This window comes from Schistocerca cancellata, chromosome 3 (assembly GCF_023864275.1).
Source record: "Schistocerca cancellata isolate TAMUIC-IGC-003103 chromosome 3, iqSchCanc2.1, whole genome shotgun sequence".
Taxonomy (NCBI): Eukaryota; Metazoa; Arthropoda; class Insecta; order Orthoptera; family Acrididae; genus Schistocerca; species Schistocerca cancellata.
In genome coordinates this window covers 583,390,138-583,413,890 of record NC_064628.1, presented here as the reverse complement: position 1 = coordinate 583,413,890, position 23,753 = coordinate 583,390,138, and the positions used below count along the sequence as shown (strand labels likewise).

The following is a 23,753-nucleotide window of genomic DNA, read 5'->3' as shown; positions in this document are numbered from 1 at the left end:
ACCAGGTTCATTCTGCCTAAGAAGTGCTGTAACATGTTTAACACCCACTTTCTTTTCCAGTACTTCATGCAGAACAAAATACATGGTTTTAATTTTTTCTGATAGCTACCATTATTTACAGTATTGTTTGTAGCAAAATTTTGTGACTGGGCTGTCACTGTCCTCCATACTTATATACTGTTTTGGTTTCTTACTGCATGATATTAGAATGTCATTAGTTATTCAGATTGATTGCCTATTAGTACTGCTGCTCTGCTTTCAATTTTTTTTAATGGATAAGAACTGTCAGTGAAAGAGATAAAGGTGCATAGAAACATATTTGTTGTTTAGACAGTTCATAATGTAAATATTGTCAGAGTATGCCCATCAAAATTGGTTTTGAATTTCTGCGTTGGAAGGGCACCCATAGCTCTAAATCTGTCTTTACTAATTCGTGATATTTCTATGAATCAATTCCTTTGTGTGTTAACATTTTCTAATTATGATCCAACAGTCTGTCCATCAGCTACTGAAAAATCTAAGAGTATTTTATATATGTTTGTACTACTGTTTCCATGTAGTCTAGTTGGAAATGCCACTGACTCTCTTGTTGCAATTACATTAAAATTGTCACATAAGATAAATTTCATGCCTTTCTTACAAACTAAATATAAACTATTTCTTCCTGTAAGATCAGCAGTATCAGAAATGAGGTTATGAAACAATGACATAGTTATCTAGATGTTAGTAACTGTAAATACATATTTTATATTCTTTTTTGGTTACTCTAGTTCTACTGATAAGCTTTTCTTTCCTGGTACATGTAATCAGTGTATATGCAAGAAGATAAAAGTCCAATTTGTGGAACATCTGTGCTAAGTTTCCTGTTCCTTGAGAATACTTCTGATTATATCTTGATATAATGTAGGTCTTGAATTTATTGAATCATCTCTACAAATTATGTTGAACTTGTGTTTTTATTGTTACAGTATATATTCAACTCTCGTGATCCTATTGTGATGGGTGTGATGGTTGAAGCAGGAATTGTCAAAGAAGGAACTCCTATATGTGTACCAAGTAAAGATGTGAGTAGCATACTACGTACTTAACATCTGAAATTGTAGACATGAATAGCGGTTAGTGTGATGAAAGTTGAAATTTTTATATTTCTGTTGATATATATTGCTTTGATGAACTGATGTAGAGAGAATTTTTCTTACTTGTGGTAATTTTATGAACAATGATCAGATCTTGTGACAGAAAAGGTAAGTATGTTATTTCCACCTAGACCTTAAAACTTCACTCAAAAATAATGTTGTTTCATTTTTCATGTTCCCGTAGGGATGAGTATTTAAGTGACACCTTTTGTCAAAGAATGCAAACCTTTATATCTCAGGTTACGTTTCTCTGTATTGAAAATATCACAAACATGTCTTTTAGTCGCCTGGATTAGGTTAATATACACAGCCCGGCATAAAGTAAAAGCACAAAGATGATGTTGCTGGACATCAATGTAGCTTCATAGACATACACACCATTGGTATGTCTGTAAATGATTAGAGTTAAAATTCTCTGTGAGCACTAGAAGAAATGCCATAGTGCAGTAGTGTTGTTTTTGTTTAGTGTTGTTACCAGTCCGGGCATTTAGTGATCACTATGAAGAACACAGAGTTGTGAAATACTAGTGTGAGGGGACAGCATCAGCAACAGACAGAGTTTGAAAGAGATCTCATTGTGCCTCTCCATTGGGCTGCCTGGTCAAGTAGTGCAATATTCACATTTGTGGGTCATTGAGATATGACAGTGGCTTGATGTTGGACTACAGGTGAATATGAGGACAGGGATATCCATTGCCAAGGTTCCAGTCAACCATGTCTGACCACCACAATGAAGGATCACTATATTGTTCACCAAGCACATCTGTGTCTTTCATCCGAAACAAGTAATGGACGCTCTGCAAAATTCTGTTTTGTCCTACATCATTGGTTGTAGACTGGCAGGAACTGGACTAGGGAGTTAGTATCCCATTATTATCCCGAATGACCATTGTCAGCAGGTAAGGTGGCGACCCGGGGAGAGGTTCAGTTCTTCCAATTTTTGGAGGGGCACAGCAGTGGTAATGTGGTTTGGAGAGCCTCAGGTGTGACTTTTGGTCATAGCTGATAGTGACTGAGAGAATTATGGTGGCAGAGTGATACATCATCAACATACTATGTCCTCAAGTGTTACATCCTGTGCTGCCATTGTTCAACAGGACAGTGCTCACCCACACACTGCGCGCACGCACACACACACACACACACACACACACACACACACACACACACACACACACACACACACACACACACATATATATAATATGAACTGTGAGGTGCGCCCTTGGCCAGCGAGATCCCTATATCTGTCCCTGATAGAACATGTGACGTCTTTGATGTTAACTGTATCCCAGTGCTGGTATTGAGGATATGAAGGACCAGTTAAAACAGTTGTGCACATGCTTGCTTCAGAAAAGGATGTAAGGAATTGATGACACACTTCCCATCTCTATCAGTGGATGCATCCAACCCGGAGGGGATGCCACATCGTATAGAGTGTGTGGATCATATGGCAAGTTATTTGTCAATTTGACTTGATTCTGTGATTGCTGTCAATATTGCATTCCCTGCCAACCTGTGAGGCTCCATTTTGTTTGCCACTCCTCTGCTGTATACTTCATGTTCCTTCGCAGGCAGTGTAAATTGAGAACTTAAAATATGAGAGAACTACATAAAAAACTAAAGAGAAATTGCAAAGAATTTAGAAGGGTATCTCTTACTAATGATAGTCACAAGAATTGAGTGCTGATGAAATGTTTTTCATCCATACTGGGCTGTAAATCAATGTTTCTGTATCAAGTAACTTATTATTATCCAACACAAACTGATAAATAAGTAAATGTCTACATTGGCATGAGTAATTGTTGTCAGATTTAATTACTGATTGTTAACAAACATGTCAGATAAGTAAAATTGGAAGTGTTATTGCCTTTCTAAAATCCTATGCATGCTTAAAAATGGTTGAGAATCTGTTCAAGATACTGATATTACTGAAAGACTTAACAAACAAGAAATCTCATTCTGACTTATGAACCAGTAATTATTTTTGAAGGAGTGACATATACGGTAGATGAATACAGATACTGTCTAGAGAAAATTAGTCTCAACTACCTGCATTATTGTGTATTGTGGAGTGATGTAACAAATGTAGGGTGTACATAAAGTCCGGGAACACATTCAATTACTTATTGCACAAGAACGAAACATTATACAGATATCATACAAACGTCATTTTGAAGAGAAACTCTGAAAGTTATTTTTTCGACGTATACCGTCACAGCGTAGTTTGGTAATTTGCTGATAGCGCTAGTCGCAAACATGGCGAGTTCAGGTGCAGAACGAGCTTTCTGTGTGTTGGAGTTCCCCGATCACGAGATTTCACTTTTTTCTGTGGGGACACATTAAAGATCTGGTGTATGTACCACCTCTACCACGTAATGTAGCAGAGCTCCAGGAGAGAATACGGGAAGTGACTGCCACAGTCGACGATGCCATACTGGGACACGTATAGCAAGAATTCGATTACCGTATTGACGTTTGCTGGGTCACTCATGGTTTGCATATCGAATGTTTGTAAAAAAGAAAAAAGAAAAACAACTTTCAGTGTTTGTCTTCAAAATGCGGTAGGTATGACATCTGTACAATGTTTATTTCTTGTGCAATAAATAATTGAAAGTGTTCCCAGACTTAACGTATAACCTGTAGTTCCAAATATGTATACACATTTATTTATATCTTTTCACTGTATTGGATTTGGAACATACAGTAAGTTGTTGTTGAGACATGAATATGTTACAGTGTTGAAGATAAAAACCACTAGATGAAGGAAGTGCTTGAAATATTACTTCCATGATCACTTACTCTATCAGCAACCAATAATTGTTTATTAATAGATTAACAATAGCAAAAATCCTAGAAGATAGCAAATGATGTTGTGGTACAGTGCTATCAATATACTCAACAGGTCATATTTAATGAACTCTGTCATCTACTATGTTGATTTGATTTTAGTGAAGGGTCTCATAAACTTTCACACTACAGTAAAATGTAATATCAGGTTGTTTACCTCTCCATCTCTTGCAGTTTGTTAGCATGCAATATATGAAGATAACAAATGAATTGAAACTTCCTGACAGATTAAAACTGTGTCCATACCAGGACTTAATTCTAAAATCTCATCTATCATGGGCAGTGCTGTTATCAACTGAACTACGCAGGCACAACTCATAACCTGCCATTACAGCTTCAGTGCTGCCTTTAATACTTTTGGATTTGTACCCTTTATGGAACACAGATTTATACTTCCAGGCATTTCCAAAACAGCACACACATACTACTGCACAGTTTTATGCAGGAGGTAAATATTTGGATAATAGATATACAGCTTCCTGTCCAGGCAATTTATTGCAAAGGGACAAACTAGGGAAGAAATTCAGGTAAAGCTTCATTGTAAACAAGAAGGATAAAAACAATAACACAAATATAGAAAGGACCTTAGACAGACACTACAAAATGGTAATAGGTGACTTTGATGTGGAAGTAGGTCAGAAACAAGGTAATGCTTCTTCAGCAGGAAAATTTTGATTCACTACCAGAATAGACCGAGTCAATTAAATTTGCCGAGAACTTCAAAATGTTTTGCTTCCAGAAGAAAACTAATAAGAAATTACTCGATAAATACAAATGGAACAAAAAATAGTGAGAGTATTGTATAAGACAATAAAGAAGTTGTATGGGATGTATTCATCATCATCATCATCATCATCATCATCATCATCATCACCGCCACCACCAACACCACCACCACCACCACCACCACCACCACCACTAGGTCACAGCTCCAGTTTTTTGATTGCTGGTAATGAGCCTCTTCCAATACAGCTCTTCATGGATACTTTCCAAAGGAGGCCACTTCTTGACTATGTTGATCCTTCTAACCTTGGCTGTACAAAAGGTTTTCAAACTTCAAGGAACTTTCTGAGGTATCCTGATATCTTCCATCTGTTTCATCACACCATCTTAATATAAGTTGGGGGAGTTTCCCCAGTACATTTTGTTTTACACCTGCATCTGTTCTGCTCATTTATTCGCCTGCATCTGTTCTGCTCAGTTACTCCTCACCTTATCCTTTTTCCTTTACTGCAGTATGAATCTAAAAAAACTTCATTTCAGCGACTTGAATTTCTCTCTCTCTCTCTCTCTCTCTCTCTCTCTCTCTCTCCCTCCCTCTCCCTCTCTCCCTCCCTCTCTCTCTCTCTCTCTCTCTCTCTCCCTCCCTCTCTCTCTCTCCCTCCCTCCCTCCCTCCCTCTCTCTCTCTCTCTCTCTCTCTCTCTCTCTCTCTCTCTCTCTCTCTCTCTCTCTCTCTCTCTCTTCTCTCCCCCCCCCTCCTCCACCTCTCTCCTGCCCTCTCCTCCCCCCTATCCCTCTCTGCCGGTACACAGGTCTCCAGTGAATAGATCAAGATAGGACTATAATGGGTGCTGAGGATGGCTGGTTTTATCTCATGTGACATCTGGCTCTCCCAAAGGAGGCACCTTACCTAGTTGTAAAACTGGGCAGCTTAATGAGTACTATTAGAACTTCTCTTCAAGTTAAGTTTTTACATTCTATCACACTGCCCCAAATATAGGAAATGTTACTCATTCTCCGGGGGTCTTCCATTCAACTGTAACTTTGACTGTTCTCACCATCTACTTTTATTCGTGGCCACTATCTCTGGTTCACTTTCTTTGGTACCAGATTCATCAAAAATATTGTTGCATAAATTCAGTTTTTCTTGGACTTTGTCTCTCCCCAGCTCATACCATCATCATCAGTGAACACAGTTTCTTTCAGTGCAGGTCAATACTGCTCCTTCATCATTTTCATGATATCTTCCATCACAGTTATGAAGGGCAGTGGAGACAAGGCACATTTTGTCTTGAACCAAGCACTTCCTCATTTCATACTTGAACACAACTGACACATCTTCCGTAGAGCATCTTTACTTTCTCAGTTAGTGCCTTGGGTCCATTTCTTCTCTCTAGACCTTCCCAGATGTGGGATTTTGATACATGGCTTTTTCTGTGTCTAGGAAGACTTGTGTGATGCTTTTATCCTTTTCCACATTTTCTTGTGCACTGTTGCTATTGCAGAGATCACTTAAATTGCACTGTTGTTTTTCATAAACACACATTGTTCTTCTTCTGGGATGTAATTCGCAAAACTCATTTTGAATTTCAAGGAAACGTAGACACAATAGCCAAGCAGAAGCTTATGATTGAAAAGAATGAGCAAATAGCGTTAGACACAGATCAGTATATATGTAGATTTAGATCAGAAAGGTCTGAGGAAATGCCAGATGTCATTAAATGGTTTAAAGATCATGCTAGTGAAATTTGAAAATACAGTTGAGTTTGATGTGGCGCATACAACAGCAAAGCAGCCTATCCCAGTGGAAGTTATTGATGAGGTTCCTGTTGTTGTTGCTGTAATAAACCGTGCAGTACGTGCCCGGATCGTGCAGTGTCATGAGAATTTTCCATCCCATGGTCTACAGTATGGAAAGTTTTGCAGTCCATTTTACACTGGTACCAATAAAAGATTCATGTGATGCAGCAAATGAAATCTCGTGATCTGCTGCAACATTCTGAATTTGCTCTTCGGTTTCTGGCACGGATTGAAATTGATGACAGGTGGCTCGGCAATATTCTGTGGAGTGGATGACACATTTTACACTACACTATATAGAGCTGCCAGATTCGTGATAATGTTAAACTGCATGTTGTGCAAGAAGAGCCATTGCGACTGCTATATGTGACTGTGCGGTATGGATTTACTGGTACCTTTCTTCTCAGTCCATCATTCTTTGAAGAGAATACATCCAGAGGGCCTATCAAGTGTACTGTGACTTCTAAATGTTATTGAGAGCCCTTTGCACCTCTGTGAGCAGCTTCACTTTAATTACCCTATATCGCCTCTCAGTACCTTGCTTGGCAGTATATCTTTCTACAGTTGTGTATCAGATTGTGTTTGCTATGTATAAACTATGGAAAACTGTGCTTTTTTATTTTTATTATTTGCATTACTAGGGTTTTTTAATGTTGTCATTTTATTTGCAACTAGTATGAAGTTGAAAGCCTCCATCTCCTACAAAAATTCTGAAATTCACATATCCCATCAATCGCTGTAATGTCTGTGACGGTGTCAAAAATGTGTTATTGGTTTTAATTAGGTGCAGAGCTACTATTCTTTTCTTGAAATTGTGAAATTTTCGTGCAAAGAAAAATTTTCTGCTTGATAACTGCCAAGCACAATGTTGTGCACAGCAGAAGTGGCAATAGAGTGGCAGTTGACTGGCAGGATGATTGTAGCTGTTGGCTGCAATTCGTGGTTGCTGCTGAGGTAGCGGAGTCATAAATGTAACACCTCTTCACAGAGTAGTGTCTTAGCGCAGTGCTTAACTCATTAAACAGCCATGTAGGTCGTCATGGGTTCATTCTTACAAATTATAGTGTTTTTTCCCCTTGTAAATCTAATCAAAGGACTTTCATTATTATTTTTATTCATTTAACTGACTTAAACATATATATTTTTTAAATTTCTAACACTTTGGCACATCATTTTCATTATCATATTCACTTTTTTTGCTCTTATTTTTCTTCCTACAATTCTTATTTTGTTTGGTATCTGCCCGTATCGCGTATAATCTGCAACTAAGTGTCAACCAGGACTGTTCATTAGTCGATCAAGTGGCAGTTTGTGTAGCCAGTGTGATGATAGTTTCAGGTAACCAATGAACGATAGTGAGCTATTACAGTTTGCTTTCAGCACTGAAACCAGAGTTTCTGTCTTGAGTTTGATCCTATATTTTAGCTGAGAATTGCTGTGAACAAAGCGATCGTGGTTTTAATTCTGCTGCTGCTTTCTGATACCTGTTTTCTTGGACACATTGCAGATCAGAAGGTTCTGGTTAGGTTAGAATACTAGTTTAAATTCAGGGCAACAAACTGCGTCCTCTCCCGCAAATTCAGTCCAGACAGCCACCGGAGGAAAAGGTGCGCCTCTCAGACTTCTAGGACTTGTGTTGGGGAGTGAGTACATAATATTTTGAATGGGAGCCCATGTCCGGAAACAAACCATTTGTGTTCCATGACCGTTTCAGTTGAGATGGTTATTTCATCCACTAATACTTGAGGAATGGAATTAGGTGTGACGCAGTACAGTTATTAGCTAACAATTAGAAAGGAATCATAATGAAACATCAGCTTAATACTTAAGCAGATTTGTTTGTATTAACACTTAAACATTACGTGTTTACAATGTTCCAAAACAATAAAGAACTTTGCGTACAGTATGTGCAGAACAGTAGTGATGCATTACAATAGCAGTTCGATGTTAATACACAAATGTGTTCTCTCTTCAGTTTCTATTGCAGCAGCCAGAGCTCGTGCCAGCAAATCATCTTCTGTCTCTACAGAAGTCTTGTAAATTAAACTCTACACACGACGCCACAAGAAGTAGTACACATCACCCTGTCTACCCTATCGCATACCAGGACGAGCAACTGAGACTTTTCTCTTTCCCTCAGCATACATGCACGTGTTACCAGACATGGGTTCCAATTCAAAATATTATACACTCGCTCTCCTCTCCGGGTCCTAGAATTTTGTAATGTGAATTTCAGAACACCCTATAGAGATGCGTAGTTAGCATATACTTAGACCATCTTTTCGACTTGTGTAGGAGAATATTGAGCTGATTGTCAAATCCTGGCTAATGCGGTACAAAAGGAACGTACTTACACTGCCAGTGGACAGAATGTCATAGGTTCATACTGTCACTGTCGACAGAAATTTAGCCTTCGACGGAAAGAAAAAAAAAGAAAAAAAAAGATGGACTGTTTACAGTAACAGCAGTAAGTCAGATGCACGACAGAGGAGAGAGAGAGAGAGAGAGAGAGAGAGAGAGAGAGAGAATCGTTACGGTGTGGGCACTTGTGTCGAGAATCTGAGCGCACTTTTTCGCGTATTCGTATACGGGTGAACATCGTGCCGACGTTTGAAGGCGTCCGGAAGTGAGCGAGATACGAGCCAACAGCGCCACAGATTGTAGTGACCTTATCTGAGTCTCACGGTTTTTCTCAGCCCCCGAGGCTAGGCGGGCTTACGTAATGCGAGCCCGGGGTCCCGCTCAGCCGCGGCGTGCCCGCCTCCGCCTCCCGCACTGTGGGGGCTGCCTTCGCTTAATTAATCACTCCGGCCGCTGCGCGGAGATACGACGGGGAAGTTGCCACTGGACGCGCGGACCTGTTCCCTTGTCTGCTGGCGAGGCTTCTCACAGGAATGTTTTCTAAGCTGTATTGCGAATTGGGTGGTAGTAGGTGTAACTCCTTCACAAAATCTGTTTTCCTTTTGGTGTTGTGAGCCACCTGTCAATTGGTTCAGAGCTCAATGGGACTTAACTGCTGAGGTCATCAGTCCTCTAGAACTTAGAACTACCTAAACCTAACTAACCTAAGGACATCACACACATCCGTGCCCGAGGCAGGATTCGAACCTGCGACCGTAGCGATCGCGCGGTGCCAGACTGTAGCGCCTAGAACCGCTCGGCCACTCCGGCTGGCGCCACCTGTCAGTGTGGCATATTTCAATCGGGTGCGTTTTATATACTGACAAGTGTGTCGCTGTAATTTGAAGTGTGAACCTGCCCTCGATTTAACTCGCTACAAAACGAGTATAGTACTTGTTTCGAAATTTTGCATATAGTTGGGAATCCTGCGTTTCAGATGTGTTTCTGGAGGACGCTGAAAATTAAATAGACTTAGAAGATACAAAATGAAGAGATCATCTGCAGAATCTGCAAGGAAGTCACTTTTGTAACAGCGATCGTCAACTTGATTCGTGCCACGTGCGGCCCGCGGTTTACGGCCGTGCTTTGTAACGCTTTGCGTCTGTAGTCAGATTAAAATTACGTGATGTTGACGTCTGCCACTTGCCGCTACGGCGCTGTCACATCGGCTGCCGGCTACCGCTCGGTTATAGGCGACACACAAACACGGCGATCACTCACAAACGCTGTTAATGTGCTAGGCGGAGCAATGTTGGAAGCGGCCGCCGCGAGGAAATGCGAGGTGCTCTTTCTACAGCTAGTTTTAAGTGACCAATGACTAAACTGTGGCAGACGACTCGTTTTGTAGCCCTGAATTTAAACTCGTGCCGTAACCTAACCACGACCTCCTGATTTGCAATGTATCCGAGAAAACGGCGATCAGCAATCAGTGGCAGAACTAAAATGACGATAACTTTTTGCACGGCGATTCTTATCTAACTTCAATGGGCAAACTCAAGAAAGAAAAATTCCGGTTTCAGCGCCAGAAGCAAACTGTAATATCTCGCTATCATTCATTGGTTACCTGAAACTATCATAACACTGGCTACACGAACTGCTTCTTTACCAACCGATGAGCTGTCCTGGTTTACACTTCGTTGTAAATTACAGACGATACAGGCAGATTCGAAAAGAAAAAAGAATTACAGGAAGAAAAATAACAGCAAATAAAGTGAATACTATAATGAAAATAACGTGGCAAAGCATTAGAAACTTTAAAAAAGTTTAAATCAGTTAATTGCATAAAAATAATAATGAAAATCTTTTGATTAGATTTAGAACCTAAGAAAATCGCACTAATTTACGATATACGAACCCACGACCTTGTTAAGCGCTAACCACTGCGCGAAGACACTACCCAGCGGAAAGGTGTTACGTTTATGATTATGCTGCCCAGCATCAATCATGGATTGCAGCCTTCAAAAATTCGGCATCACGAAATGTCGTGTGAAACCTATAAAACATAAGCCGATCTCTGTGATTGTAATAACTGTATACGTGGCGCGTCTAGTGTTTGGATAGTGCTGTGTATGAAACGCTTGTACATCTCTCTCTCTCTCTCTCTCTCTCTCTGTGTGTGTGTGTGTGTGTGTGTGTGTGTGTGTGTGTGTGTGTGTGTGTGTTTTGGGGTGGGGGGTTAATACATTGTTTGTCTTCCAAATGGCTGTGTGTGCCTCGCACCGATCAGCTGCTATGGAATAGGTTTCAGGCGGAAGTAACATGAATCGTGAATGCGCATTACAACGGCCAACCTCAAATGCGGTACATATTCTTGGAAGGAATATGAAACTAAATTGAGCCCGTAGCAATACAATGCAAGAAATAGAAGAGAAACTTGAAAACATTTAGTAAATATTTGTGTTCCTGACACATGTTGCATAATGCGTTAAAATGTAGTTACTGTTATTAATCATTTAATCGTCTGCTCATAGAACACTTTGTCAAACAATTAGAGGTGTGTGTAGGTGGCAGTATTCTGAAACAGAGAACAGTCGACACGAAGTGTTCCGAATGGTGCCGACTTGTAACGATCATTTCTCAGGGCTGGGGCCCTATTCTATATCGTTCATGCCGATCGGTGCAGTAGGTTAGCCTCGCTAGTGAAGTCATGTTCGGTTCTTTATCAGTAATTCCTATTCAGTAAGATTCTGAGACCTGTTACCGATCCGTCCTCCTGACGATTTTTCGACAACTGTACCAAGAGGTTTTGGATTTCGGTATGGCCCTCTCGTTCCGTTCATTGTGGTTTATTTACACACATAATTTGTCATTTTAAACATATTGAACGGTTTTAGCTTCAGATTTAGTGGTTGTGTTGCTGAAGAATTACCAGGACACGTCCGGGTGGAAATCCTTTGTTAGAAATATGGTATGTATTGTTGTTACTGTGAATGATTATAACATAAAAAACAGTTGCGGTCAATATTCTCACAAAATGTGTTATTTTTACGTAATTAAGAGTATAAAATATTAAATTTCAAAAGGTCGGCTCTGCTAACGTATATCACATGAGTGTTAGCTGAAATTACCAGTTACTTGGCGTACTTTTTTCCGCAAATGGTTTACGTTTTAATTATAGAAACGCGTTTAAAACTGTTAAGTAACAATGCTATGGAATTTTGTGAAGCCTGACAGAGGAAACCTTCCACAATTTCATGCAACATTCGGCAGCGGTCAGCCAGTCTCTCTCTCTCTCTCTCTCTCTCTCTCTCTCTCTCTCTCTCTCGCTGTCGACTGGAATTATGTGGAATAAAAGACCGAACACAAACGAGTCGTAGTAGCGAAGTCGATAAGGTAACGAACTGACGAATCAGAGGTCGTAGGTTCGCATACTGCTGGATATGATTTTTTTCCGTCTTCGTGTTTGAAACACATTCTGAGACTTCGTTAATCACCAAAGTTAAGCATTTTTCTGAAATATTATTGTTATTTACATGTAAGAGCGCGCTTTCTCAGTAAAGAGTATCTTCGGTTTCGTGACTTCCATATGTTTAAGAATAAAAGATGAAATTGGTGTGCGTGAAACAACTGACAGTTACACTTTTTCTTGTCACAAATAATTCACAATATTTTTCTGAATATTTAGCGATTTCCGAGAGTGTAGTCAGACAGGAGTCAAAGACCACAACTTAAATTACTGCGAATGAAATTAGCAGCAATCATCTTTATACTCTATCTGCCACAATATTTTCAGACTGTACCACCATATATGAAACACTTTGATTCATCAGATGCATGTTATAAACTACAACGAACTTTTATAGCTGCACTCGACACACGCTCTCGAAAAGGATTTTTTTAAATTTCGTTTTTATGAACCAAACGGTTGGTGTATCATATAGGGAAATAGGCTACTTCATCATTTGTATCTCTAGGAGCGAGTTACAGCCACATTTTATGCATCTTCTTATTCTTTGACTCACCCTTACACAATTTTTCAGGTTCATGGAGATGTGTTCCTTCTATGCAACTAACTGAAGGCAGTTTCTTTATTGCCATTCCCGTTTCGCTGCTTTTATTTGTGAAGCATCAACTGCCTTCAATTAGTTGCATAGACGGAACATATCTCCATGAATTTTGAAGCAACTAAGGAACAACGGAAAAGAAAAAATAACGAATTTTTCGGGTGTTTCTATAGATGTATTACTATAATGTGTCACTACAGTCCATTTCTAACTCGTATTCCGAAATGTAAAATCCAAAACAAGACGTCGACGTGAATGAGAATAAAGAGACATAATGTGAAATTTATGACAGTTTCCAGCGAAATTTATGACAGTTTCCAGAACACAGTCAATTTTCTATCGTTATCATGCATTCATGGAAGCATGTGGTCAGCGAAATTTGAATAGTATTATGTACTCTAACCATACTTTTCGGTACTGTGAAGAATAGCGTGCCTTTGTCGGCAGCTAGCCCCTTTGAGTTCGTGCCACTGTGGCGCTGCAGTGCGCATGCGGGGATCTGAGGCAGCCTGATTTTGATTGGTTGGCGCGAGGAGAACTGACTGACAACATCGTTTCGGTTCACTATAACCGTTTGGCATCGCTTCCGAAATGCTTACGGAATAACATTGGGGCTCTCCTTCGAAATCAAGACCGTTCGGTGCGATAGCGTACCGAACCGATCGGCAGAATGGCGGAAGGATACAGATTAGGGCCCCTGGCTGTCAACTTATAGCACTCTCACTGCAGCTAATCTATTGGGGGCTCATAACATACAATTCGGAAACTTACGACAACAACGAACGATTCTTCATGTACTGCAGGTTCGAACCTACAGCAATTACATGTAGATAGACAACATTATTTGTTTGATGTACAAATACGATTAACGTTTAAGTAATAATGCCTGATCTACCCCTTACCGAGTTAAATACACTCATGCTCATAAATTAACGATAATGCTGATACATGCTGAAACAACGCTCTGGTGGACGATTTGCGGGTTTAACTCACCTCGGATGACCATACGGTGCATTTGACCTGCGGTTGTTGCACGGTAGCGCTGGCAGCAGTCCACATACACAGAGATGTGTTGGTGCATGCCAGAGCAAGGCGCAGTGAGTAAGCGTGCAGACGTTTTCAGGCGTGCTAATGGTTACTGTGCGTTGAAAATGGCTCAAAGAACACACATTGATGACGTTATGAGGGGTAGAATACTAGGGCGACTGGAGGCTGATCAAACGCAGCAGGTCTTAGTACGGGCCCTCCGTGTGCCACAAAGTGTGATCTCAAGATTATGGCAACGATTCCAGCAGACAGAAAACGTGTCCAGGCGCTACAGTACGGGACGTCCACAGTGTAAAACACCACAAGAAGACCGATACCTCACTATCAGTGCCCGCAGACAGTCACGGAGTACTGCAGGTAACCTTGCTCGGGACCTTACCGCAGCCACTGGAACAGGTGTCTCCAGACACACAGTCTACAGACGACTGAACAGACATGGTTTATTCACCTGGAGACCTACAAGGTGCATTCCACTGACCCCTGGTCACAGGAGAGCTCATAAAGCCTGGTGTCAAGAACACAGTGCTTGGTCATTGGAACAGTGGCTCCAGGTTATGTTCACGGACGAGTCCAGGTATAGTCTGAACAGTGATTCTCGCTGGGTTTTCATCTGGCGTGAACCAGGAACCAGATATCAACCTCTTAATGTCCTTGAAAGGGACCTGTATGGAGTCTGTGGTTTGATGGTGTGGGGTGGGATTATGATTGGTGCACGTACACCCCTGTATGTCTTTGACAGAGGAACTGTAACAGGTCAGGTGTATCGGAACGTCATTTTGCACCAGTATATCCACTTTTTCAGGGGTGCAGTGCATCCCACCTTCCTCGTGATCGATGATAAGGCACGGTCCCACCGAGCTGCCATCGTGGAGGAGTACCTTGAAACAGAAGATATCAGGCAAATGGAGTGGCCTGCCTGTTCTCCAGACCTAAACCCCATGGAGCACGTCTGGGGTGCTCTCGGTCAACGTAACGCTGCATGTCTTCAAACCCCTACGACACTTCAGGAGCTCCGACAGGCACTGGTGCAAGAATGGGAGGCTGTACCCCAGCAGCTGCTCGACCACCTGATCCACAGTATGCTAACCCATTGTCCGGTCTCTGTACGTGTGCATGGTGATCATATTCCATATTGATGCCGGAGTACATGCGCAGGAAACAGTGGCGTTTTTTAGCACATGTGTTTCGGGACGGTTTTCTCAACTTATCACCAGTACCGTGGACTTACAGATCTGTGTCGTTTGTGTTCCCTATGTGCCTATGCTTTTAGCGCCAGTTTTGTGTAGTGCCACGTTGTGTGGTACCACATTCTGGAATTATCATTAATTTATGAGCGTGAGTATAGATGTCTGACAGGCCTGGCCTCGATTTGCGCTCCGCGAGTGCAGCCCAATCTGCTCAGCACTCCGGCTTCCCCCACAGTCGCTCTGTTCCGAAAAGCTGTGAGTGAAACGGCTGTTTACCGGAGGCTTATCGCGGGTGTATATTTCCAACGTTTTTCTGCCAAAGCAATAACCTATTACGTAATTAATGAAGTAGGCTACATTAGACACTGTTGGTACAGTGAACAGAACTAGCTTTAAATATTGGCATTTAACACGATGTTGTGATGTTTAATACACATGTCACTCTTAGAACATGTAATGCACTGAAAGAAGGGGGGGGGGGGGGGACAACGTCGCACCACGAAGGAGTTACGCAAATTGCTCACAAATCGACATTCATACAGGTGTCGCCCGAAAATGCAAAAATGTTAACTTCGGCGGCTGATCAATGAATTTGTGACAGTACAGCATAATTTCTCCACACAGCTGGCAAGGATAGTAAGTAGGGATCATGTCGATACCAGGGCATAAAGTCTCTGCGAATTTCATTCCACATGCTCAGTTGGACAGTAACTATGCCTCGCAGACAGGGGCGTGAACAATGTATCCCAATGTCAGCATTTGGGGGAGGACGTGTAGTTGGGGTCAAAGAAGCCGATCGGAGTAGTCAGCGACTAACTCGACGTTTGAATAGGAGAGATGCTATTATTCGACAATGTTGTTAGGAGTGGGTGAATTCTAGCTGAACACAGCGTCAAGAAGGTAGCGGTCGACTTAGAGAGATGAAAGAACGTGAGGACCGAGCAATTGTTAGAGAGGCACTCAGACCCCCGGAGTCGTCATTATCATCAATCCAACGTACAACTGGTGCTTCAGTGACCAGTAGGACCGTTAATAACTGGCTCACAGAGAAGGGGTGAGTTCACGGCACCCCTCGTGGCGACTACCTGACCTGTATGCACCGACAAGCCCGTTTGCAGTGGTGTCGGGCATATTCGGCCAGGAATCTCATTAACCAAATTAGAATTGTCTTCAGTGATGAGTTCTACTTCGAATTGAGCCCTGATGACCAACGAAGATGCCCCAGACAGCTCTGACATACCAACCTGACATTTGCCCGCCATACGGCTCGACAACTGTGAGTGATGCACTTGAGTAATAATTGAAACTAACAGTTATGCTGTAATCCAACGTCGTTTGTTCAAAACATGCTACCAGTTTCGATGCCAAAAAGCGCCAACTTCAGGCCCCAAGTGTAAGTAAACTGTCACCAACGTACAACCACGTTGACAAAGACCAACGGAATATTCAAATGGAACCAGTACAACTTAGTGAGCATGTTACGCCACAATGTGCAACCAACGAAGTAGAGTGCAGCGGGTCCAAAATCAGCTGGATTCCTTAACTTCCAATCTGACCATTGGTGGGCTTGTTATTGGAAGTTACACAATCCAGTTGATTTTGGTCCCTCTGCACTCGACTTTATTGTTGCACATGCTGGAGTAACACGCTGTACTGTTTAGATTTGAAGACTCCGTTGGTCTTTCCGTTTTTTAACTACTTAAGAATGACAAGAAACTGTTTGATAACACAGAAGCAATAGGTCAATAAGTGTCTGGCTGTTATTAGCGTTACGGTTGGGTGATACATGCTAACGTTCTGTGATTAACATTTTGAATCTTTTCTAAGTGTTTAAACTCATTGGATAGTTTTTACATTAAAAATGGTTAATGCTGAATTTTATACTAAATAGGTAACATACGTTTTGTGATTATAATCTTTGAACATTTAAAGCGAGTTGCCGATCTTTTCACCGCTTTAAAATCTTATCAAGACCCAGCTGTATGTTCGTGCAGCTATCTTCAGACACGTCTTCGTTATTGATAACCGCATCATCTGCAAAAACTCTGAGATTACTGTTATTATTGCCTCCAAGGTCTTTAACATACTGAAAGTCCCAACACACATCTAAGTGTTAGAAACTGTAAATACTTATGACTGTTGAGAGTCCATCAATAAAATTGGGACCAGTGATGCGACTGTTGAAAATCCCGCATCACATGTTGGCACACCACGATCGTTATTTACCCTCTTATCTCGACTAGCATCGATTTTCATATGACCAGGAGTGTGCATATTGCAACAACTGATTTACCCATGGCTCGTAAACGATGCTTTACGCGCAAGCAAAATCTTACACAGCAACGCCTTTTGGAAATCTGGAGTCTCCTGCGTCATGTACTGTGAGGTGACACGTCATGAGATACCTCCAGATATCGTGTAGGACCTCCTTTTGAGCAGCGCAGTGAAGCAGTTGGACGTGGCATGGACTCAACAAGTCGTTGGAAGTCCCCTGCAAAAGTATTGGGCCATGCTGCTCCTATAGCTGGCCATAACTGCGAAAGTGCTGCAGGTGCAGCATTTTGTGCATACATTGATCTGGCGATTATGTCTCATAAATGTTCGAAGAGATTAATGTCGGGTGATCTGCGTTAACCAGATCATTGGCTCGATTTACCCACAATGTTCTTGAAACTAATCGCGAACAATTGTGGCCCGGTGACATACTTAGTGCATTGTCATCCATTGTTGTTTGACAACATGAAGTTCATGAATGGTTGCAGATTGTCTCAGAGCTACGAAAAATGACAATTTCCAGTCAATTATCGGTTCAATTGTTCCAGAGGGCCCAGTCTTCCCAAGTAAAAACAACCCACATCTTTACGGAGCCACCTCCAGCTTGCACAGTGCCTTCTTAACAACCTGGGTCCATGGTTTCGCGGGATCTGCTCCACACTCGAACTCTACCATCAGCTCTTAGCAGCCGAAATCGGGCCACAGTTTTCCGGTCGTCAAGGGTGTAACAGTTATGGTCACTAGCACAGGAGAGCCGCTGCAGGGGATATCATGCTGTTAGCAGAGGTACGCGCCTCTGTAGTCTGCTGTCGTAGCCCATTAACGCCAAATTTCACCGCACACGTCCTAACGGATATGTTCATCGTACGTCCACGTTGATTTCTGCGGTTATTTCAAGCAATGTTGCTTGTGTGTTAGCACTGACGAGTCCACGCAAACGCCCCCGCTCTCGGTCGTTAAGTGAAGGCCGTCGGTCACTGAGTTGTTCGTGGTGTGAGGTAAAGCCTGAAACCTGGTATTCTCAGCACACTCTTGACACTGTGGATCCCGGAGTATTGAATTCCCTAACGATTTCCGAAATGGACTGTCCCATGCGTATAGCTGGAACTACCATTCCGCATTCAAAGTCCGTAAGTCGTACGGTCATAATTACGTCCGAAACCTTTTCACATGAATCATCTGACTGCAAATGACAGCTCTGCCAATTCACTGCTCTTTTATACATTTTGTACGCGACACTACCGCCATCTGTATGTGTACATGTCTCTACCCCACGACTTCTGTCACCTGCAAATATCAGCCACTCGTAAGATGATAAAGCGACCTGTGTTTCGTACAAAGGGTCATGCACAGATAACCGATAACCACCGGGGTCCTGCCCTACCACTTTATTCTTGAAGTTAAATCACGTTAAATTCACGGGAAAACAATGTTGTCAACAACACTTACGAAACGCAAACTGACAGTGGAGCACACAAAGCAAGTGTATCAGTTTTAACTTGTTAGTACACTACACGGTAGTTAGGGTTTCGTACGTGGTGTTAAATAACAAGTAGTCGTATAAATTCGACGTGATTTTGCTTACGGTAGAAGGTGGTAGGGCAAAATGTAAGTGGATGTCTATCATCCGTTAATGGACGTGTTGCATTGAATCTGTATATAGGGTGTACATGAAGTCCGAGAACACTTTCAGTTGTTCCTTGCACAAGAGCCAGACATTGTACAGATATCATAGATACGTTATTTTGAAGAGAAACCCTGAAAGTTTTTTTTTCTCCATACATGTTGCCACATTGTAGTTTGGTAATTTGCCGACAATCAGCGCTAGTCGCAAACATGCCGAGTTCCGGTGCGGAGTGAGCGTTCTGTGTCTTGGAGTACATGAAACGGCCTCCCCGATCACCAAATGTCACTACGTGTAACTTTTTTCTGTGGTGTATGTACCGCCTATACCACGTGATGTAGCAGAGCTGCGGGAGAGAATACGGGAAGCGACTGCCACAGTCGATGATGCCATGCTGGGACGGGTATAGCAAGAATTCGTTTACCGTATTGACGCGTGGCGGGTCACTCGTGGTTCGCAGATCGAATGTTTGTAAAAATACTTTCAAAGTTTCTCTTGAGAATGCAATATGTATGACATCTGCACAATGTTTAGTTCTTGTGCAATAAATAATTGAAAGTATTGCCGGACTTTATGTACCCTCTGTATTAGATGTGATTGGTTTTTGATGATGGACTGTGTGCTCCGAAATCATCGTCAGTGAAGTGTAGCCTGGGAAGTCTGGAATGTTTAACACATCAAATACATTTCGGCTCTGAGTTACCAACGTCAACAACGATAGAGAGATGAAAATCGTTTCGTTATTTCTTTTGTTTTGCCCCAGTAGGTTTCTCGCCAAACTGGCGTTAGATTAAAGCGTGGCCTGTAATTCGGCCGGGTGTCGGTGGCGTCTAGCAGTTGCTCGCCACGTGTTTATGGGAGCGCACGCTGCAGTGGCTGTGGAGGGACCCCCGCAGCTGGTGACACAAAAGGCAGGATGTGTCGCGCTGCGCGCGGCCGGCCGGCTGGTTCGCGGTTCCAGGCAGCGACACCTGGCCCACCGCGCCGCCCCGCCCCGCCACAAAGCTCGCGATTCACAACAACGGCCGCCATTCATGCGGTTATCGGCAGGCCCCTGTAGCCTACTTTCGCTGCGATAAGGGACAAGCATCACTCTTGGACCCCTCGGGACACAGATCCTGTTGTCCAGGAATGTATTACGGCTCCAACGCCTGCCAGCAATATTGTGCGTGACGCTGGTATTGTCAGAGGTGTTCTAAAAAAATTTAGTATCTTTATTCGCTGCTGATAATTTGGGATGAAATTAAAACGTAATAGCAGTAGATGCGTGGAAGTATGTGCTACTTACGTCGTAGTATTTGTCTATCAAGTGTAGGCTTATTGTTTGTCAGCTAGTTAAACAACTTTAAACTTTTCTAGTGTCATTGGCAGAGCTTAGAGTTGCAATCTATTGAAGGTTCTGCTGTGTTGCTACTTCTTCCCAGTCTGGGCCATAAGATGTCAAAGTGTGCCTCAGTTTTGGTGTTTCCTCCTAATGGAGATTAAAGATACGTAAATGAATAGATTCGCGCTGAGCCTTCGTAAGAGAGGGAGACACTTCTTCAAAGAACCCATCTGTCATACAACCTACGCGAAAATTCTTAGTTACACGAGGTCATACGAGAAAGCTCCGTAAGTTTGAATTTTGCGCTCAAATGGTTAAAAGTGCGCTGAAATACCGCTGCGTCTCACCTCATACAGCCACATTGAATCAGTTTGACAAGCGGCTGCGAGCTGAGTGAGTTTCTGTAGTTGTTAGACTATTACCATTGCCTCGGTTCCGTCAATTTGCGGTTTGTCGGTAACTGGCCTCAAAGAGCAGCCTGTCTGTATGAAGCCTTGTTTCAAACTAGGGAAAACATATGCAGAATCGCACCAGATGAAGCATGCGTTTGGAGATAACGCTCGCAGACTTAAGACTGATATAACCTGTCTGTAAAATAATAGCGACAACGCCTTGTAGTGGGTAAAGTGCCCGTTTCCCAGCAGAACGCCGTACCTGCCGTACAGTGTGATATTTACGTGCAGATGTACAGGACTTATGAATCAGTTTCTCATCTAGTAGTTATTGCAGCGTGCGCGCAGTACAGAGATCTGTTGATATGTGATGCGGTGATGTAAGTATATTTTGTCGAAGTGCATTTCTTGTATTAATTATATTAGTTACTAATTTCTATATTTCGTATATTGTTAAATATTTAGTGAAAGTGAACCCTCACAGCTGAGTCTGAGACACCTGCTCGCTCTTCAGATTATAGACTATATAAGTGTTGCTAAACGGACGAACATCGAGCAATGACGATGATCTTTCGATCGTCTGTCAACAGACACCACACCAGAAAAATCTCAAAAGGGGATCTGACATTGCAGGATCATAGCCAGATCATCCAGGACCTGCGTAACACCTAGGGAGTAAGTTATAGTACACGGGAATGAACAGTGAGAAGAACTGAACACGAGACGGATCGCGACGAAGTTTGTCTTACTGCTGCTTTAAGAGGATCAAAATGTCATTGAAAGTTTTTTTCACTGATGACCGAATTTGGGTTTATGCCTCCGATCCTGAAACTAAGGGGCAATCGGTACAATGGAAAAGCCCTCCTTCAACTGAACCAAAATGAAAACTCTTTAGTTCAAGAGTAACATTATGTCCCTGTTGATCGGATCTCATTGATGCGATTGTCCATAGAGAGTTTTTCCCTGCTGGACAGACAACAATAGAGATTGTATCGTAATGTTCCGTAAAATGTTTGCACTTGCGCTACAGCAGAAAAGTCTACAGAAGTGGTGTGCGAAAGATGGGTTATGTAGCAAGACATGCACGACCATATACAGCGTACATTATTTACGAATTTTCGACTGCACTAAAATGACAGTTATACAAAACTCATATTCACCAGATTTAGGTCAGTGTGACACCACCCTCTTCCCCAAGACGAATAATCAGATTTGATGTTCGGATACATGGGCCACCAGGACCACACTATCGCATCTGTGACAGATCTGTAAAACATACAATCACGTTGTATTGGAATTATGATCACGAACGTAAGCACAGGATTGTCACTTCCAGATGGACCTAAGCTTCCAAAATGTGTCAAATCAGGGTTTTGACATTGTTCCATTGTTGTAACAGTTTCTTTAGGATTGACAGGCTTTCAGAAACCAATTGCAAATATGAATTATAACCTAAAATTATTAGCAGACTCGCTGACGACGTTATTACCCTGCCGTCGGCGAGGATGACATTAATCGGTGAACCCAGATCAGCTTCCTGCTCTCCTATGCTCGTGAAATAGTTTTCATACTCAACCCAGTTTCCAGTTGGCCAACTTTATCACACGGCTCTAATAGCACTAATACGTACAAGGTATTTCACACTTCCAGAGGTTTCAGAGAGGACTACCCAGTTTGACGTAGGAACCCACGTCCGGAAACTTCATCCAACGACGCCACAGAGCGTCCCAGTTATAGGCTCTGGCGTCCGTAAATGTCTGCATATAGAGAGTGATTCCGTACTGATGTTTCCGGCTTGCCGGCCGGTGTGGCCGTGCGGTTCTAGGCGCTTCAGTCTGGAACCGCGTGGCCGCTACGGTCGCAGGTTCGAATCCTGCCTCGGGCTTGGATGTGTGTGATGTCCTTAGGTTAGTTAGGTTTAAGTAGTTCTAAGTTCTAGGGGATTGATGACCACAGATGTTAAGTCCCATAGTGCTCAGAGCTATTTGAACCTTTTTTTTTCTCTCTCTCTCCGGCTTTCAGGGGAGATCAGGACGGACAAATGTATCAATTTGAGATAAGGGTCTCTGGTGTGGAAAGGAACGAGTCGAAAGTTAGCAGCGAAAATCATACTGATCTCTCTGACAGTGGACTGCATTTACCGGTGCTGTTGTCGCTACGAATGGGGGTATGACACTTTCAGAGGTGGTAGTATGGTCCAAAACAAGAAAAAAAATCTTAGTAATGGGTTCTAAAATGACTGTCGCTATACGTCTGAAGGTACGTCTGCAGAACACAACAAAGTGTAAGTTTTGAAGCATAACCCGTTTTTTAAGTGGAAGCTACAGTACCTCAAAAGCGAGTAGAAATATGTGCCAGAGACCTTCGTCTGTTTGCATTAATATCAGAGGGACGATTTCGCGCTTCATGTTAGGAGCTCGTAAATTTCGGTTCAGAATAGGGAAAGTCTCGAATATTTTATCTCATCCTGCGACAGTAGCACGCAACATTGAAAGAGAATCCACTGAAATACGGGTCAGAATGATGCCCAGCATTGTTCAAGCTGTAGGTGTGAATGCATGTACAGGTACAGTAGATATGCGCAGACACACAATACATATCTTAAAAGTTGTTACCCATCTATTGCTGCTTACTTTTTCTATCAAGATCAGGCATTGCACAATGTGATATTGATGACAACTCAAATTTCTAAGAAAAAAGAATCTGATGAATGTATTAAGAACTGCAAGCAGGAAACATTTTATTTATGAGCAACTTCCCAGCATTTTAATAAGAGTTTGTCATTGACCGAGTCGCTAATATACGCAAGGCATACAATGTGTTAATTAATGTTAACACTAACCATGTACACATTGTAAACAGACCAGTTCCACATCATTTCGGTTAAAGAATCATTCAGATGATCTGTGGAACTGTAACTAGCTTTCAGCATTATGCATGCATTACAAGTGTTTCGAACACAGTCCTTAAACATATTTTCGATGAGACGATTTG

General features: G+C 42.1%; 1 protein-coding gene across 3 annotated transcripts in view; it reads left to right on the top strand.

Moving 5' to 3' along the window:
* Window positions 1-23,753, top strand: part of LOC126175441 (eukaryotic translation initiation factor 5B) — a 392,901-nt gene that overhangs the window by 298,638 nt on the left and 70,510 nt on the right. For all 3 annotated transcript variants that reach the window (XM_049922245.1, XM_049922244.1, XM_049922243.1), the window contains exon 19: window positions 969-1,064. In XM_049922245.1, the coding sequence (XP_049778202.1) occupies window positions 969-1,064 (96 nt within the window). The remainder of the gene's footprint in view (window positions 1-968; window positions 1,065-23,753) is intronic.